General features: G+C 44.2%; 1 protein-coding gene across 8 annotated transcripts in view; it reads left to right on the top strand.

The window, feature by feature from the left end:
- The window catches only part of LOC132383080 (protein FAM227A-like), a 70488-nt gene extending 51877 nt beyond the window's left edge, over positions 1-18611 (top strand). Inside the window, exons 11-13 of one of the 8 annotated variants that reach the window (XR_009508539.1) lie at positions 2137-2287; positions 8296-8366; positions 18568-18611. Coding sequence is in view for 2 of the 8 variants with exons in the window: in XM_059953839.1 (XP_059809822.1) it covers positions 2137-2287; positions 8296-8366; positions 8831-9079 (471 nt within the window). In the remaining 6 variants the exon portion in view is untranslated. The other 7 variants (XR_009508537.1, XR_009508538.1, XR_009508540.1 and 4 more) reach the window with 7 other exon arrangements.
- The last annotated feature ends 1135 nt before the right edge of the window (positions 18612-19746 follow it).

Here is a 19746-nt window from a genome sequence, read left to right as displayed (position 1 = left end):
GACCAAGGGAGAGTGTGTAGAGCAGCCGTCACAGTTCCAGTGACCAGGATTTAATCCTGACTTCCGGCAGATTTACAAGGAGCGCTGCCACAAGAAAGCGACATCCATCATCAAGGACCCTCCCACCCACATCCAATCTAGGCCATGCTCTCTTCTCACTTCTACCAGCGGGCAGGATGTACAGGAACCTTGAGGCCCACACCATGAAGTTCAGTAACATTTATTTCCCTACAACCATCAAGCTCCCAAGCCATTGTGCTTAACTTCACTCTCACCTCAGCTCTGATCCAACTCCACAGCCTACAGACTCACTACAAGAACTCTACATTTCATCTTCTCAATATTATTTGTGGGGGGTGGCATGGTAGCACCAGCGACCGGGTTCAATTACCGTCACGGTCTGTAGGAAGTTTGTACGTTTTCCCTGTGACTGTGTGGGTTTCCTTCGGGCGCTCTGGTTTCCAAAGTGACAACCCAGAGGTGGACAGGTCAGTAGTTTACTTCTATCAAAATCTCCACCAGACAGATGGATTATGATCAGCATGCCTTCACAGATCTCTCTTCTACCAGAGGGGATAACTTCACTTGTCCCATCGCTGAACTGTTCCCATAACCTATTAGCTCACTTTCAAGGACTCTTCATCTCATGTTCTCAATGCTTATTTATGATTATTATTTATATTTTTTCTCAGTTTAAGCTGATAAAACCTGAGGTACAGGTATAGCCAAGCACATACACATTTCTCAATTGCTAGGAACTTTTGGACTATTCTAAAGTGTTTAGATTTGTGGTTTTCTGAAGATTTACATAAATATGTGTAGCCCTAATTGTTTAATACTATTGTGTAGTGTCTTTGAGATGATAACAGCTATAGATATTATGATTGGGACAATGTAAACCCTGTTCATGTTCCATAGTCTTTCAATTTATTATTATTTCATTTTTTCCCTCTTTCTTTATGTATTTCCACAGTTTGATCTTTTGTTCTTATACCTTTTCTTATATTTTGGTTGCACGCCATCCTATTGAGTGCAGTCTTTCCTTGATTCTATTATAATTCTTGTATTTAGTGTGATTGCTCACAAGAAAATGAATCTCAGGGTTGTATATGGTGACATACACAGTATGTACTTTGATAATAAATTTACTTTGAACAGGGTCCCTGAATGGTGGGGATGTAAAAGGGCAGTTATTGCATCTTCTGTAGTTGCATGGAAAGTGGCTTGAGGAGGGTTGTGGTTGCTGGAAGTGGAAGAGCTTTTGAGGACTTTGCAAAGGGAGTGGTCTCTCGGTACTGACACCCTCGTGGTTCTCTGCAACTACAAACTTTTCTGGTATCTCACTTCCACGTTGTTTGAATATATTACAAGAGACAGAAGAGTGGGGTGCTTTGGACTGGATGCTTATGGTAGAAACATTTCATTTAAAGAGGATGTTTGAGGGTGAAGGGACCAGGGAAAAACTAGTTACGTTTTGAATATTGGTTTCAATTCCACTTGACAACTAATGCTGATTTTCTGCGTACAGACTCCATTTTGCAGTGCATGCAGTGAGACACACTTTATAGCGGCTCCACTTTTTTTAAAATATATTTTACATCCCACTGGCAGACTCCTTTCAAATCTGATAATTTATTACTTTTGTTGAAAGATTTATGATTTAATTATGACGGCCGGAAGTTGACCTGGTATTGAACTGAGAAGCGGCAAGACTTTTCCTGAAATGGAACAAACTGAACAAGTAAAGAAACCAGAGGAACCTGTTACTTTAGCAGGAATATTCTCTTCAATACAAGATATGAAGTTTGAATTTGGATCGCTCAATACTAAGATTGATAAGCTGACGGATACCAATGGGAAGCTTGAAAAATCTATCTTTAATGTCCAAGAATCTTTGAAGAATCTGGACTTCCAGTCTTTTCTTTGTATGAATTGCCAAAAGGAGTTGTGGCTCTTTGTTTATACACAATAGCTTAATATTATATTTATATGACTTTGACGGTATATATCCCTTTTGTTGTTTGTATATTTTTTGCATTATGTATTTGATATAACCTCTGATTTGCATCTTTTTTTGTTTAAAAATCAATAAAAGAAGATTGAAAATGAAATTTTAAAACGATTTTCTGCGTTCAGCTTTCTACAGAAAGGAAAGAAAACATCTTGTCAAGACTGCCACTAGATTCACCATCCAAACCGAAGAGTTTAGAAAGCCAACAGGAATCCATTACAGATCTGCTGGAAACCGAGACCTGCCAAAGGGATGAACGGCCAGCCAGGTCCCCTGGTGAGAATGGAGCCATATTGCATGAATGATGAGCAAAACATTATCAAGTGCTGTGAATAAAGTACAGTGGATTCCAGTTAATTTGAACACCAGTGGGACCAATCCGTTTTGGCCCAATTAAGCAGTTGCCCTAAATAGCTGAAGATTCATGGAAATAGTTAAAAAGGTATAAGTATCATTTAACTGAGTAACAAGTTGGGCCTTTAAATGAAATACAGAACAAATTAGAACACTACCTTTGCTACTACAGTACTATAAAACTGTGTATTAGTTCCTAATGGTTATTGATGGAGAATTCATCCAGTATATGATGCTGTGTTCTTTTGATTATCTGTAAATGAACACAATCAGCTCAAACTCCTTGTGCAGATAATGGACTGCTTTTATACAATGCTTTTGACAACTGCCTCCTCCAAATCTTCGTTTTCATTTTAACATTCAAGATGATTGTTGATACCTTCAAATTCTTCATAGTTCCACTTGTTGAAGTAGTGAAGCTGATTCGTTTCAACCCCCAGCTGTCTCTGGCATCTCCGAGCATGAATGCTTGAAACTGCAGTGAACAAAACAGTTTGGAATTTACTTTCACAAACAAGAGAAAATCTGCAGATGGTGGAAATCCAAGAAACACACACTAAGTGCTGGAGGAGCTCAGCAGGCCAGGCAGCATTTATGGAAAAAAGTACAGTTGGCGTTTCGTGCCAAGAGCCTTGCCCAAAACGTCGACAATTTACTCATTTCCCTAGATGCTGCCTGGCCTGTTGACTTCCTCCAGCATTTTGTGTGTGTTGTCTGAATTTCCTTACTGCTTATTTCTCAGCAATTATCAGTGATGGAAGGGGTATGAAGGGCTAAGATCCGGGTGCAGGTCAATGGGAGTAGGCAGTTTAAGTGGTTTGGCACAGACTAGATGTGCTGAAGTGTTTCTGCACTGTATTTTTCTATGATTCTATGACTCTATGACAAAAATATTTAAAAACAGTTTGGTCCAAGCATGACATAGTGTCTAATGGCCAGACAGGTGCACGTGATTGACACTAGTTAAAAACTGTTCGGCAAGTCTCCTGCCCCAGTTAAGTGGCATTGTGTCCCAAATAAATGAAGGGAATCCCAGCTATTTTCTCTATTAGTTTTTGTCTTTTAAGAATTGTCCCAAATAAGCAGCTTCCCAGATTAACCGATGGTCCAATTAAGCGGAATCCACTGTATTTGCATTTGGTTCTGAGGGTTGTTCATGTTGCAAAAAGGAACTCAGCGAGTGTGTCTTCCATCCGGGTGAAATTGGGTTGCACGGGTGCTCTGTGTGCATGTGTGAAAGACCCCCATGCACAGAAGCACAAGCACCCTCTGTGTGCATTCTCATGGTATCAGGTACAAAGGAGCAGTGTGATAATCGTAGGAGACTAAATCTTCATTGACTGGCCAGTGGTGTAGTGGCATCAGCACTGGACTTTGGAGTGAGTGGCCTTGGGTTCAAATCCAGCCAGGTCAGAAGAAAGTCCTGGCAAATTTACTCTGTATCATGAAAAACCCCGTGGACAACTTCAGTAACCACAGGGTTGCAATGAATCAACGGCACTTCATTAGATTGATCTGTAGCCTGCAATTTTCCTCACCATTAACAACACTGCCACTTTCTGTGTCATTATTAATCTTACTTTCGACATTCATATCCAAATTGTTATTATATATGCATATAGTAAGCAGAAAGGGTTCCAGCACAGATGCCAGGTATACAGTCCGTGAAACTTAGAGAGCTGTGGTCACTATTTCAAAATGCTCTCGCACTCACACTCCGACCTTGCCTGGTTACATTCCCTCTATTATTGCCCCTTCTCCAGTTGGACTATCTCCAAAAGGCTCCTGTGAATATTTCCTCTAAACCTTTCATAGTTTGGCCATGTCAGTTAATATTGAGGAAGTTAGAAGTCCTTGATATTTTAATTCAAACACTCACACACCTCCCTGTAATTTTTTTGTGCACCTACTCATCACTGACTTGTGATACCAACTCCTCACTCACAATTACCTGGTCCTAGTTTACTTGGATATTCTAAATCTTAGAATATTGACTTACCAGTCCTGCCTTTCATCAGACCTCTGTGACAGGAAAAGTATCATATTCCATGTGCTGATCAGGCTCTCAGTTTAACATTTTTACCAATCAGACCCTTGTATTAAAATAGATGCAATTTCACCTTCCAATGGTTTATTACACCTCCATCTGCTCTGCACATTGAACTGCCTCTTTCTTTATTTGACTGTATCTATCCCACAAAGGGACACGTATTTTGTGCCCCAACCCCTGTTGTTAGACTAGATCACTAGATATTGGAGCAGAATGAGGCCACTCAGCCCACTGAGTCTGCTCCTCTATTCCATCTAGGCTGATTTATTATCCCTCTCAACCCCCATTCTTATGCCTTCTCCCTCTAACCTTTGATGCCCTGACATAAAGAACCTATCAACCTCTGCTTTAAATATATCCAATGATTTGTCCTCCACAGCCATCTATGGCAATGATTCACCATCTGCTGGCTAAAGAAATTCCTCCTCGCTGTTCCTAGACTCCCCCACTACAGAAAACATCCTCTCCACCAACACTCTATCTAGGCCTTTCAATATTTGATAGGTTTCAATAAGTTTCCCCTCCAGCCCCCCATTCTTTGAAACTCCAGTGAGTACAGGCCCAGAGCCATCAAAGGCTTCTCATACATTAACCCTTTCACTTCCAGGATCATTCTCGTGAACCTCCTCTGGACCTTCTCCACTGCTAGCACATGCAGTACATTCTTAGATAAGGAGCCCAAAACTGCTCACAATACTCCAAGTTTAAACCCTCCCTAACAGTGGAAGTAAACCTCTGCGCAAGGAAATTGGATCATTCCGGGTCTGGTGCAACATTTCCACCTTACCCAAGGATCCAGAAATTTAAATCCTTCCCTCTAGCTCTATATTGGAGCTATAATTCTTTCAGAAGCATGTGACATTGGAACTAATCCAGAGATTATGACTTTAGATATCCCACTCGTTACTATACTACCTATCTCCCTAAATTTGTGTTGCAGGGACCTCATCCACTTTATAGCTTTGCCATTGTACCATTGTAGACTATAACGTCTTTCCCTTCAGAGCGACCTGTATCTATTTTGTGCTATCATTGACCTTAATACAAGGGAAGCAACTCATCATTCTGGATGTGCCCTAGCACCAAAGTACCTGTCTATTACCCTCACTATCAAGTCCTCGGCGATAGAACTCACTCAACATTTTTCCAATTTGGTGTAACAGTTTTAGAGTGAGCTGTAGACTGAGGCTTCCCTGCCTGCCTCCCATCCTCCACCTGGATGTCGCCTACTCCTTCTCTGAGTGCCTTTCCTTAAGATGTCAGATGAACACTTCAAAAAATATGCTATCCTTGTAATTTACCCCTGCAAACTCCGAAAAGTCAGTGGCTCAGCTGGGGACATCTTCCACTGATATATTGAATGGGATTGGTCACCAATGCAAAAGACAGCTCAGAACTAGGCCTTCATTAGAACCTGTGGACCATCTGCAGCAGCAGAAATGTACACCACAGCATTCTATAACCTCGTGCCTGGCATATCCTTGTTCAACCATTGCATCAAATCAGAATCTATGGGAAGTACAGAAGACCAGGAGCCGTACCGAGTCTGAGAAAATGAGCTCTGAAGGTGAAGCTGAAATCAGGACTATAACTGACGGAGATAGGTGATCTCACAACTATTAGATCAGCTCAAACCTCTGCAAATGACTGTACTGCAAGATCCATCTCTAACTACGTCATTAAGTTCACTGATGACACAACAGCCTCATGAGCAACAATGATGAGTCAGCGTACAGAGAGGAGGTAGAACAACTTGAGGGCTGATGCGAACACAACAACTTGAGTCTCAACGTGGACAAGACCAAACAGATCATTGTAGACCTCAGGAAGTTACAGGCTAATCACGCCCTATTGCTCATCAACTGCTCCCCTGTGGAGAGAGCCAGGAGCACCAAGTTTCTTGGCGTGGACATCACGGCTGATCTCACTTGGTCCCTCAACGCCACCTCTTTAGTCAAGAAAGCACAGCAGTGCCTCCACTTCCTGAGGTGACTGAGGCAAACAAGGCTTCCTGCCTCCATTCTAGCCACATTCTACCAGAGTACCATTGAGAGTGTCCTGATCCCAGCTATATCACCATCTGCTAATGAAATTGCAAGGCATCTGACTGCAAGGGCCTGAGACAGATTGGGACACCCCCTGACTGGGGTCTCTCTTCCCCACCCCACCCCAATATACCAGCGTTTTCAGAGCCCTCAGCGTTGTCAAGGACCCCTTCCACCAGTCCCACAGTGTCTTCGCCCCCCCCACCATCTGGCAGAAGGTATCACAGCAGAAGAACAAGGACCACCACACTGGGTAACAGCGACTTTCCCCAGACTGTGAAACTTCTGAGCACCCTTCTAACACCTAGCACGCATTATTCATGAAAGTGCCATTAGCATTACAGTCGGCCCTCCTTATCCGCAGATTCAGCATGCGCGAATTCAACCAACCGCGAATCGCGAAAACCCAGAAGTGCTCTTCCAGCACTTGTTGTTCGAGCATGTACAGACTTTTTTTCTTGTCATTATTCCCTAAACAATGCAGTATAACAACTCTTTTACATAGCATTTACATTGTATTAGGTATTATAAGTAATCTAGAGATTATTTAAAGTATACGGGAGGATGTGCGTGGGTTATCGTGCATCGGGATCGAAAAAAATTGGAAGTTCTTTTACTAAATAAGTCAGAACAGGTACAACCGGTATTATTTAGCGTCAGTTAGTCAAACATTTGTCTTAGTATATAGTATATATTTTACCTTTCTATGCATATAAAACACTTAAGAACGTATGTTTCAGCGCTGGGCTCGAGAGCAGAAGAGCCCAGCACTGAAAGATACGTTCTTAATAATTAAACCACTGCGTTACTTAGTAATAATTGTAGCTTCCATCGGAGCAGAGCCTTTCTCACTTTATCCTTTAAAATTGTTCCGATCGTTGACCGACTGTAGCCTAACGCTTTTGCAATGACCAATGGCGTTTCACCTCTTTCCGATGGCTTTATTATTTCCACTTTATTTTCAATCGTGATCATGATTATTTTTGTGAACAGAAACACCGCGGATTCAGAGCTCTGGCACCGGGTCCAAATGTCCACCGCTCTGAGACAGGTTAAATAAGGTCTGGGGTTCCGCTGGGTCCTAAGGTCCACCACATTGAGACAGGTTGATAAGGGACTTGACCATCCGCGAATTTTGGTATCCGCAAGGGGTGCCGGAACCAATCCCCCGCAGATAAGGAGGGCTGACTGTATACTTTGGCCGCTTTATTAGGTACCTCCTGAGTGTGTGTATGTATGTATCTGCTGTTGTGGCCCATCTACTTCAAGGGTCAATGTGCTATGCGTTCAGAGATGCTCTATTGCACACAATGTTGTAACGCGTGCTTATTTGAGTTATTACCACCTTCCTATCAACTTGAACCAGTCGGGCCGTTCTCCTCTGACCTCTCTCATTATCAAGGTGTTTTCATCCACAGATCCACCACTCTTTTTCTTTGTTGTTCATACTATTCTCTGTAAACTCCAGACAGCTGAGCATAAAAAAATGCCAGGAGATCAGCTATTTCTGCGATACTCAAACCACCCCATCTGGCACCAACAATCATTCCACAGTCAAAATCACATTTCTTCCCCATTCTCTTGTTCAGTCTGAACAACAACTGAACCTCGTGACCGTGTCTGCATGCTTTAATGCATTGAGTTGCTGCCACATGATTGGCTGATTAGATATTTGCATTAATGAGCAGGTGCACAGGTGTACCTAATAAAGTGGCAACTGAGCGTATATGGTGCAGAAATGTTTACAGTGCTGTGGAAGAGGGGCTTGTGGTAGTAGAGAGTTAGCGTGGGCTGTGCTGTGACCGCTCTACAATTCTGTGATTCAATCCCTGTAGACGCTGTATCGTCGGTAAGCAGAGAGATCGTGAGAAGTTCTGGAATGAGCCACCTCCCCCTTCAGAAAGAGGTGAGCCACATGCACACATTCCCCACTACCAGCCCACCACACCACACCAGAAGCATTCCTGTCATATTCCTGTCCCAGCCAGACCGGAAGTGCAAAACTGAGAACATTTGAACATCCAACAAGCCATTCCTTCACCGTTTACTTAGCATATCCCAGAGTTTTTCAACCAGATACTTTTCCAACCTTCCAGTCTTCCAGTCCCACTCTTCATGCTGTCTTGCTATGACTCAAATCCAGCTCTCAATCCCGATCTCCCATCGTCTCTCCATATCCCTCAAACCTACCATCTCACCAATTCAGCTTACCTACACATAGATCCTCCCATAGATCCCAAACACACAACCCCGCTATTCGCCATATCACTCAATGCCACCAGTCCTCCTTCTCAGCTCATTCCTTAAACCAGCCTTTTACCTGATGAAAGGTCTCAGCCCAAGATGCCGACTGTTTACTCTTTTCCACAGATATTGCCCGGCCTGCTGAGATCCTCCAGCGTCTGTGTGTATTGCTTTGGATTTCCAGCATCCTCAGATTTTCTCGTGTCTGTGTCACCCCTCACCATGTTGCCCAAACTACTCCACCACAATAACGAATCTGTTAAGTTCCCCACATCGGTGAAACCTACCGATCCTGCAGCTGATGACATTCCTCAAGTTTATCTATCTACCTACTCCCCAAATCTCTCAGTTCTGTATCCTGTCCCTGAACAGTGACCATCAAAGCCCTCAGCCACACAGTTCATCTCATTATATCCATTAACTCTACCAAACCAGCTACTAAATAACATTCCACCAAACCTAGCACTTTATCTCTCAATTCCTTTCATACCTTCAATCTGTTTTTTTCCATCTGTCCACAGTATCCTTTTATCATGATCTTTACCTATCGATCAGGCTAATCTTCCCTCCATCCCTGCCTCACTGTAGCTGTGGCATCTCCCTCTCCCATTTCCCTCGATCTTCCCTCCATCCCTGCCTCGCCGTAGCTCTGGCATCTCCCTCCACGCCCAAGTATCTCCAGTATCAGATCGGGGGATTTTTCAATCCGCGGGTTCTTTTAGGAGTCCATGAGTCGAAAACTTGTTGCTTTACGATTGTTTATTTAAAGTTTGAAACTAAAGGAAAGAACCTAATGAAAAGGCAAGGACTAGATGGTGATATTTGCAGAATCTGGCACTTTGTACTGAGATAAGTGAAGAGCCAATTAGGAGATAACACAGCCAATGAAAGATGATAAATCATTATGAAACTAAAGGAAAGAACCTAATAAAAAGACAAGAATAAGATACTAAAACAAGAACAATAATAGACAATAGTTGCAGGAGTAGGCCATTCGGCCCTTCAAGCCAGCACCACCATTCACTGTGATCATGGCTGATCATCCACAATCAGTACCCCATTCCTGTCTTCTCCCCATATCCCTTGACTCCGCTATCTGTAAAAGCTCTATCTAACTCTTTCTTGAAAGCATCCAGAGAATTTCATAGATCCACAACTCTCTGGGTGAAAAAGTTTTTCCTGAACTCCGTTATAAATGGCCTACCCCTTATTCTTAAACTGTGGCCTCTGGTTCTGGACTCACCCATCAGCAGGAACATGTTTCCTGCCTCTAGCGTGTCCAATCCCTTAATAATCTTATATGTTTCAATCAGATCCCCTCTCATCCTTCTAAAGTCCAGTGTATATAAGCCCAATCTTTCAACATATGACAGTCTCGCCATCCCGAGAATTAACCTCTTGAACCTACGCTGCACCCCCTCAATAGCAAGAATGTCTTTCCTCAAATTTGGAGACCAAAACTGCACACGATACTCCAGGTGTGGTCTCACCAGGGCCCTGTACAACTGCAGAAGGATGTTGTCTTTTGTTGACTTGATCTTTTATACTGAGGTGAAGCCACATTTTTGAGACAGCGAAGGGCCAATTAAAACATTTTAGACAATGAAAAATAAAAGTTGGTAAACCGTTATGTAACTGTCATATTGCTTTGCCACCAGTAGGTGGGGTCTAACACCACTTATTGTGAAAAATGCAAGTTAAAACTATGTTATATGTTAGTAAAACTATAATTTTAATCTTGCTAAAAACTTACTAAAGACATAAAAAACAACCGATTCCAACACCACTTAACATACTTAACATTTCCTTCCATCCTGTCTTCTCCCATCTGTGATACCATTCTTCGATCTTCCCATCATCTACCATAATCGTGCTTTTTCAGCTCATTCCTCAATTCTATTAGAGTCAAAGAGCCATACAGCACAAAAACAAGCTCTGCAGCCCACCATGACATGTTGAACAATCTGATCTAAATCCATTTGACAGCACTTGATCCATAGCCCACTCTACCATGGCAAATCCCGTGCTCAGCTTCTACTTAACTGTTGTGAGAATCACTACATTCCGTTCAAGAATTCAGCTACCTGGGTGAAAAAATTCTTCTCTGGATCCTGTCAAAACCTCTTACACCCCAGCTTAACCCCTGTCCTCCTGTTTCAGATATCTCTGTTAAGGAGAAATCTGTGCTGCTCAAGTTTGCGAATCTCTTTCAGTTCTTCTCTCTCTCCTTCTCTCCTCCTTTGCTCCAAGGAAAGCAAATCCAGCCTATCCAATCTCTCCTCATAACTAAACCCTCCATTCTATGAAACATCCCATGAACCTCCACTGTACCTTCTCCGGCATAATCATATCCTTCCTCTCGTGTGGTGACCAGAATTGTGCACAGTACTCCACCTGTGGCTGAAACAAAACTTGATAAAGTTATATGATGCCCTCCCTACATTTGTATTCTGTGCTCTGGCTATTGAAGGCAAGTATCTTGGATGGCTTCTTCACCAACTTTTAGCCATCTTCAGGGATCCTTAGAATTGTACACTGAGGTCCCTCTGTTCCTCAGTACTCTCTATAGACTGAACATTCATATTCTTATTGAATTTTTTGAAGAAGTTACGAGGAATGTTGACGAGGGTAAGGCAGTGGATGTAGTCTATATGGACTTCAGCAAGGCCTTTGACAAAGTTCCACATGGAAGGTTAGTTAAGAAGGTTCAGTCGTTAGGTATTAATGCTGGAGTAATAAAATGGATTCAACAGTGGCTAGATGGGAGATGCCAGAGAGTAGTGGTGGATAATTGTTTATCGAGATGGAGGCCGGTGACTAGTGGGGTGCCTCAGGGTTGGGCCCAATGTTGTTTGTAATATACATAAATGATCTGGATGATGGGGTGGTAAATTGGATTAGTAAGTATGCCGATGATACTAAGGTAGGAGGTGTTGTGGATAATGAGGTGGGTTTTCAAAGCTTGCAGGGAGATTTATGCCAGTTAGAAGAATGGGCTGAACGTTGGCAGATGGAGTTTAATGCTGAGAAGTGTGAGGTTCTACATTTTGGCAGGAATAATCCAAATAGAACATACAGGGTAAATGGTAGGGCATTGAGGAATGCAGTGGAACAGAGAGATCTAGGAATAACAGTGCATAGTTCCCTGAAGGTGGAGTCTCATGTAGATAGGGTGGTGAAGAAGGCTTTTGAAACGCTGGCCTTTATAAATCAGAGCATTGAGTACTCAATTTTACTAATGAGTAATTGAGTAATGAGTATTGAGTACTGTTAAAATTGTACAAGGCATTGGTAAGGCCAAATTTGGAATATTGTGTACAGTTCTGGTCACCGAATTATAGGAAAGATATCAATAAATTAGAGCGAGTGCAGAGACACTTTACTAGGATGTTACCTGGGTTTCAGCACTTAAGTTACAGAGAAAGGTTGAACAAGATAGGTCTCTATTCATTGGAGCGTAGAAGGTTGAGGGGGGATTTGATCGAGGTACTTAAAATTTTGAGAGGGATAGATAGAGTTGACGTGAATAGGCTGTTTCCATTGAGAGTAGGGGAGATTCAAATGAGAGGACATGATTTGAGAGTTAGGGGGCAAAAGTTTAAGGGAAACACGAGGGGGTATTTCTTTACTCAGAAAGTGATAGCTGTGTGGAATGAGCTTCCTGTAGAAGTAGTAGAGGCCAGTTCAGTTGTGTCATTTAAGGTAAAATTGGATAGGTATATGGACAGGAAAGGAGTGGAGGGTTATGGGCTGAGTGCGGGTAGGTGGGACTAGGTGAGATTAAGAGTTCGGCACGGACTAGGAGGGCCGAGATGGCCTGTTTCCATGCTGTGATTGTTATATGGTTATATATGGTTATTCATCTTGTATATTCTATTCTGATTAATTCTCACAAAATGCACCACCTTGCACTTAACAGGATTAAGTTCCATTCTCCACTTCTCAGCTCACCCCACCAACTAATCGATAGAATCTTGTGAATTATGACTATTCCCCTAAGTATCAGCATCATCAACATTTTTGTATTGTCTGCAAACTTGCTATTCCTACCTCCTACATTCATCATTCATATCCAAACTGCTCATGTACATGACAAACCGTGGGGTTTCAGTCATGATCCATGTGATACAACTCTTACTGCAGTCTTCCAATCACCAAAGCAACCCTCTATCTCCACCTTCTGACTCCTGCTAAGTCCAATTTCCCAACCAGCTTTGAGTCCCATGTCCTCGAACCTTTGGATCAGTTAGCTATGTTCAATCGTTGAATATCGGAGAATGTATACAGTATACAGCCTGAAATTTTTATTCTTCACAGACATCTACGAAACAGAAAAAAAATCCCAAAGAATGAATGACAGAAACATCAGAACCCAAAGCCCACCCCCTGTTTCCTGCAACAAAAGCGTCAGCCTACGTGAGCCCTTACTGAGGTCCACATCGATTGTACTGCCTTCTTTGGTACATGTATTTATCCTTACAGAAAAAATTCAATCTGAATCAATACATTTTGTTAATATTTATCCAAATTCTCAAACTTTGGACTCTATCTACCAACTACCAATACTTTATAAACACAAAATACTCTGCAGATGCTGTGGTCAGAGCAACACACACAACACGCTGGAGGAACTCAGCAGTCAGCATTTCGGGCCGGGACCCTTCGTCAGGATGACCCCCGAAATGTTGACTGTTCATTTTCATGGATGCTGCCTGACCTGCTGAGTTCCTCCAGCGTGTTGTGCGTGTTGCCGACGCTTTATGGTGTCTATAACCTTATCAATCCTACACTCTCATTCAACTCATCAACTTTACAGCCTCCTCTCATGCCATTTATGTGTACTGTCCCAGAGATTGGGACCGAGGACTCTGAATGGGCCAGAAAATGGGATTGAGAATACTGCCAAGACCCATGGTGTTTTCATCTCTTCTATCCCACAGCCCCCAGTAGCCAGACAGGGGCCGGACTTTGTTAGGAATTTATTCAATTTGTACGGCCTCAGTCCTCTTGTTCTGAACTTCCTTCAATGTCTGAAACTGGAACCAAAATCTGGAGAAAACATCTTTGTGACAAGAACCGAGATCCAGCATCTTCCACCATATCCTTTTACTGTTTTCTTTCCTCAACAATCGCGCTCTTACTCTGGCTGTGGTTCACGTGCATCACCGCGGGGAACTTGTGTAGCTGTTGGTTTCCCTCTCCTGTGTTTCGTGGCAGGCTCAGTGTCCCCATGTGCAGACGAGGTCAAGCCTTCACACAGGAGTCCAAGCGCAACACTGAGCTGAAAGGAGAGAAACAAACTGGATTCATTTCAATACAAAATTCCAGAAGACGTAGGGAGAGTAAAGTGCTGTTGTAAGATTAATTCATCATAATATCCTGGTTTGGAGTACTCAACTATATATTTAGAAAGCAGCTCCTTTGGATTAAATTGTGAAGTAGGATGGAATGAGCTATACTGTTGAGGACATGCCATCAGGTATCCATCTCTGTAAAAAACGCAGAAACACACTGCTGCTTGATGGTGTCTTTTCCCAGAAAAGGCCAATTCTCTTATGATGGAGCTAAGAGAGGACAGCTGCCATGCCTGAGGATGTTTGAGGGCATTGGGTGTTCTTGCACTGCCTGTGCTGCTGTCTTAACCAGTGATGTGAATGTGCTCTGGCAACTTCTGGAGCCATTGGTGAATAGGGTGGGTATTTGTGGTTCTACAATCCCAAGGTTTGGGCTAAGTGAACTTCTTTCTTATGTAACACACACAAAATGCTGGAGGAACTCAGCAGGTCAGGCAGCATCTGTGGAAATGAGCAAACAGTCGGCATTTCGGGCCGAGACTCTTCTTCAGGGCTGGAAATGAAGGGGGTAGGTGGGGGAGGAGGCTGGCTGGAAAGTGATAGGTGAAGTCAGGTGTGTGGGAAAGGGCAGGAGAAGGAATCTGATAGGAGACAAGAGTGGACGATAGGAGGAAGGGACCCGGGGGTAAGTAATAGTGTAATAGGCAAGTGAGAAGAAGGAAAAGGGGAATAGAGGAGGGGGTGGAAATTTGTTCACCGAAAGCAGAAATTGATATTTACCCAGATGGAATATAAGGTGTTACTCCTCCACCCCAAGGGTGGCCTCATCCTTTCTTACATTTAGAGAGAGAGAGAGAGGGAGAACAACCCATACTGCTATTAAGGCTCCATCCAATCTTGAGTTTTTGACCGTTGGTAACGGGACTTATGATCAGAAGCATGTAACAAATACAAATAGATCTTTGGGCCTCACACACCAGAGCAGCCATCCAGTAAAACACTGGCTGGTCCTGTGCCTTTTCTTTGCTGCGTAATCCCCACACCTGCAGCTTCCTTTATTGTCCACCGATCTGTCAGTCTCAGCCTAGAATATGTTCAACGACTATGTCATTAGAGAATTATTTATTTAGAGATACAGTGCTGAATGGACCCTTTCGTCCCAATGATCCGCACTGCCCAGCAACCCATGTATTTAACCCAAGCCTAGTCACAGGACAGTTCACAATGACTAATTGATATACTAATTGGTACATCTTTGGACTGTGGGGAGCTCCTGGAGGAAACCCACATGGTCGTGTGGAGAACTTACAAACTCCCGACAGACGGCACCGGAATTGAACTCCGAACTCCGGAACACCCCGAGCTGTAATCGCTTCACGCCAACCGCTATGTTGCCGTGGCGCCCCACGGTAATTTTTCTCATCTCAGTTCTCCTTGGCTGGCCCCTTAGTCAGAGACTATGTCCTTTGTTCTATATTCTCACTGAATAAATATTGTACTATCCTTTCATACCCTTGCAGAATCTCATATCTTTAGAGTTAAGTTCAGGCTAAAATCAATTTATCCCCCCTCCCCACCACCACCACCACCATCTGTTATTGAGTCCTGCTGTTAAGACAGGATTTGTGGTAGTACAAGATGTACCCTCCAATAACTGATATTACAGCTTCTCTGCATACTGTGCTGATAAATGTGTTTTGCCCATGAGGTGACCTCTTTTCTGGAGCTACTCTGATCAGTGACCCTACGCAGTATCTCTCTCCCATCCGCAGTCCTTTCTCCATGGGCTGGTTTGAGCCACTCTTGACCTATTGACTTGACAATTGCTTTTGAAATCCAGCCCATTAGGGACAGTAAAGAATCAGGCCATTTACTGAAAACGAGCTTATTATCTCTGCACTATTCTCCTGGCTGGAGAGTCAGCCTTGCTGTGTCAAGCATCAATTATTTGAAATGTCATCCTCCTTGCCTTTTCTCTTAACACTGGATTTACAGATGACACTCCGACTTATCGTGACGCGATTGAAGAGGGGTATCAGAGCTTGCTGAAGCTGAGGGAGAAGAAGAAGAAACTGCAGCAGCAACACAGAAAGTTAGTGAAGTAACACACTCAGCCCAAGGGCCAATCCGAGGGCAGCCTTGGCACTTTCAGCTAATTGGGAACAGCTTCGGGCTCCTCGTCTGAGAAAAGATGTGCTGGCATTGGAGAGGGTTCAGAGCAGGTTCACAATGATGATTCCCGGTTATCACAGGAGGAATGTATGATGACTCTGGGCCTTTATTTGCTGGAATTTAGAAGGATGGGGGGAGGGGGAAATCTTCTTGAAAGGCCCAGACAGAGCAGATGTGGAAAGGGTAAGTCTGGGACAAAAGGGCACAGCCTCAGGATAGAGGGGCGCCCATTTAGAACAGAGATGGAGGGAAATTTCTTTAGCCAGGTGAGAGGGGGTAAGTTCAAAGGAGATGCGAAGGGCAGTTTTTTTACACAGAGTGCTGGGTTCCTGGAATGTCCTGCCTGGTGTGGTGGCAGAGGCAGATGTACTAGGACTTTTAAGAGATGTTGAGATAGGCACATGAATGTGAGGGGAAGTTGAAGCATATGGACTCCTCTAGCCAGAAAAGATTAGTCAGCCATTTGATCACTGATTTAATTGGTGCACCGAGACCAGTCTGAGCAATCACTGGTCCCAGTTTGATATCAGTCTCCCCACATTCCTGTCAACTCTCATGATTCCAACACCCATGTACACAACCAGGGTAAAGTACAGTGGCTGACCCACTTGGGCTTGGGAGGAAACTAAGGCACCCAGAGGAAATCGCCTGGTCACAATGAGAACATGCAAACTCCCCCAGGCATTGGAGGTCAAGATAGAATCTGGGTCACTGGAGATTTGAGGCAATAACTGATCCAACTCATTTTGAGGCTAGTGTTTAATAGTACATCGAGTCCTACGGGCAACAGCGAGCAGACTGAGTGTGAAATTATTCCTCCCTTCCCTTTCCTCCTTCTTCAGCCCTTTACCTCTTCCACCTATCACCTCCCAGCTTCTTACTTATCCCCCTCACCACCCACACAATTTTCCCCTCACCCAGCCTTACCTATCAGAAAAAGTGGCATCTCTCAGTGGCCATCCATTTTAATTCCACTTCCCATTTCCATTCAACATGTCCATCCATGGCCTCCTCAACTGTCACGATGAGGCCATACTCAGGCTGGAGGAACAATATTCTGTTTGGGTAGCCTCCAATCTGATGGCATGAACATCGATTTCTCAAACTTCCAGTAATGGCCCCACTCTCCTTCTCTATTCCCCATCCCCTTTTCCCTCTTTCACTTATCTTACCCATCGCCTCCCTCTGATGCTCCTCCCCCTTTTTCTTTCCTCCGTGGCCTCAGTCCTCTCCTATTAGATTTCCCCCTTCTCCAGCCTTGCATCTCTTTCACTAACCAACTTCCCAGCTCTTTACTTCGCCTCTCCCCGGCCCCAGTTTCTCCCATCGCCTTGTGTTTCTTCCTCTCCTGCCCCCACCTTCTAACTCTGACTCCTCATCTTTTTTTCTCCTGTCCTGTCAAAGAGTCTCAGCCCGAAATGTTGATTGTACTCTCTTGCCCAGGTGCTTCCCTTTCCTCCTTCTTCACCTGCTGAGTTCCTCCAGGTAGGGGGGGGGGGGTGTGTGTGTGTGTGTGTGTGTGTGTGTGTCCGTGTCCTATAACCTGCCAGCTTGCACTCTTTCCCCTCCCCTCCACTTTTCATTCTGCCTTCTACCATCTTCTTTTCCAGTCCTGTTGAAGTATTTTGGCCCACAGTGTCAACTGCTTATTTCCCTGCATCGATGGTGCCTGACTTGTTGAGTTCCTCCAGCATGTGTTTGTTGCATCTGCAGAACCTCTTGTGTCTCTGAGTGTGAACTGTGCAGCCGCGTGGAGGATCTAATTTAAGGTGTTAAAGTGCCCATGTGACGTACTTCAAGCCAAGCAACGTGACAGAGAGTTCCGCCTTCGCAATTCTAACACACAAAAGCAAACCTGAGAAAACGTACACAAATACTTGAAGGTTGCTAAAAGTGAAAAATTTTGCGCATCCCTGCTGGCTCTGGGCTGGTGCATTGTCTCCATTTCTGGATGCCACGAACTGGACATCCATTCGTGCCGGGAGAAGCGCACAGCCGGCTAAGGGCCTGGGTGAGCAGAGTCATTTTACTGGGCAACACTCCAAGGAGGGGAGCATGGGTAGAGTATTGCCCCTTGTGATCTAACACAGGACTCTATTTTCATTGTCACAGGTGCAGTTCACCACAAGCCCTGTGGTATCAAAGGCAGAATTCATTCCAGAAATTGTTACAATTATGCTCCACTCCAGTTGTAATTGTTTTCACAAATGTGGTGACGAACAGAACCATTTCTCAGCCCACCCTGACGATGGATGTCGAGGATTTGGAGTGGGTGGGTAGAAGGAGATTCACAATCACAGCCAGTGATGAGATTTTGGTGGCACCTAAGTTCAAGTACATTTATTATTGAAGTATGTATACTATGTACAACCTTGTGATTTGTCTCTGTACATACAGGCAGCCACAAAGCAAAGAAACCCAGAGAACCCATAAAAAAGGAGGATGTCAAACACTGAACTTGCAAACAAAACCAAGTTGTGCCAACAATAAAAAGTAAGCAAATAACATTAAGAACTAAGCTTCACAGAAGTAAATTCACAACCACAAAGCCAGTTGCAGCCAGATCGAGAGCACGTTAGTTGCAGGCCACAGCCTCAGTTCAGAGCCAAAATGAGTAAACCTTGCCAAGCAGTGAGCTGAACACCAACCCGTCCCTCTCCTTCGGCCCCCGAAACCATGACCTCTTTGATTTCGCCCTGCGCCTAAATCAGCCAAACCTCAGCTTGTTTCTCAAACTCGGACCCAGGCCCTGCTGCCTGGATTCAGCCATACCCGACCTTCCCAATATGGCCCGGTGCTTAAATCTGTCAAAAGTCGGCTCGTTCCTCGCTGTCAGGCACAGGCCCTGCCGCCTAGATTCAGCCATACCCGACCTTCCCAATATGGCCCGGTGCTTAAATCTGTCGAAAGTTGGCTCGTTCCTCGCTGTCAGGCACAGGCCCTGCCGCCTGGATTCAGCCATACCCGACCTTCCCAATATGGCCCGGCACCTAAATCCGTCGAAAGTCGGCTCGTTCCTCGCTGTCAGGCACAGGCCCTGCTGCCTGGATTCAGCCTTACCCGACCTTCCCAATATGGCCCGGTGCTTAAATCTGTCGAAAGTCAGCTCGTTCCTCGCTGTCAGGCACAGGCCCTGCCACCTCGACTGGGTGGCTGAAGGGAGAAGTATCATGCAAGAGAGATTGCAGCAAGTAGTGCAAAAATGGAGTCACCTGAAGTCGTTTGGCCAAAATCTAAAATCAGTAGCAATAAATCAAGTGGGAAATTTATCTATTTATTGCGATACACTCAGAATAGAGTCTTCCAGCACTTCAATCTGCGCTGCACAGCAACCCTTGACCCTAGCCTAATCACAGGACAATTTACAACAACCAATTAACCTACCAACTGGCACGTCCTTGGACTGTGGGAGGAAACGCACATGGTGATGAGATTCTTACAGTAGCGTGAATTGAGCCCGCGTCACTGGTACTAACGCGTTGTGCTAAGCACCATGCTACCTGTGCTACCCCAGACTCAATAGATTAACTCACACAGAGGTGTGGTCACGGCCTGGAAGCATGTGGATCATATTCC

This window comes from Hypanus sabinus, chromosome 29, assembly GCF_030144855.1.
Source record: "Hypanus sabinus isolate sHypSab1 chromosome 29, sHypSab1.hap1, whole genome shotgun sequence".
NCBI classification, from domain to species: domain Eukaryota; kingdom Metazoa; phylum Chordata; class Chondrichthyes; order Myliobatiformes; family Dasyatidae; genus Hypanus; species Hypanus sabinus.
The sequence above is the reverse complement of the archived record's forward strand: the minus strand, read 5'-3'. Positions and strand labels throughout refer to the sequence as shown.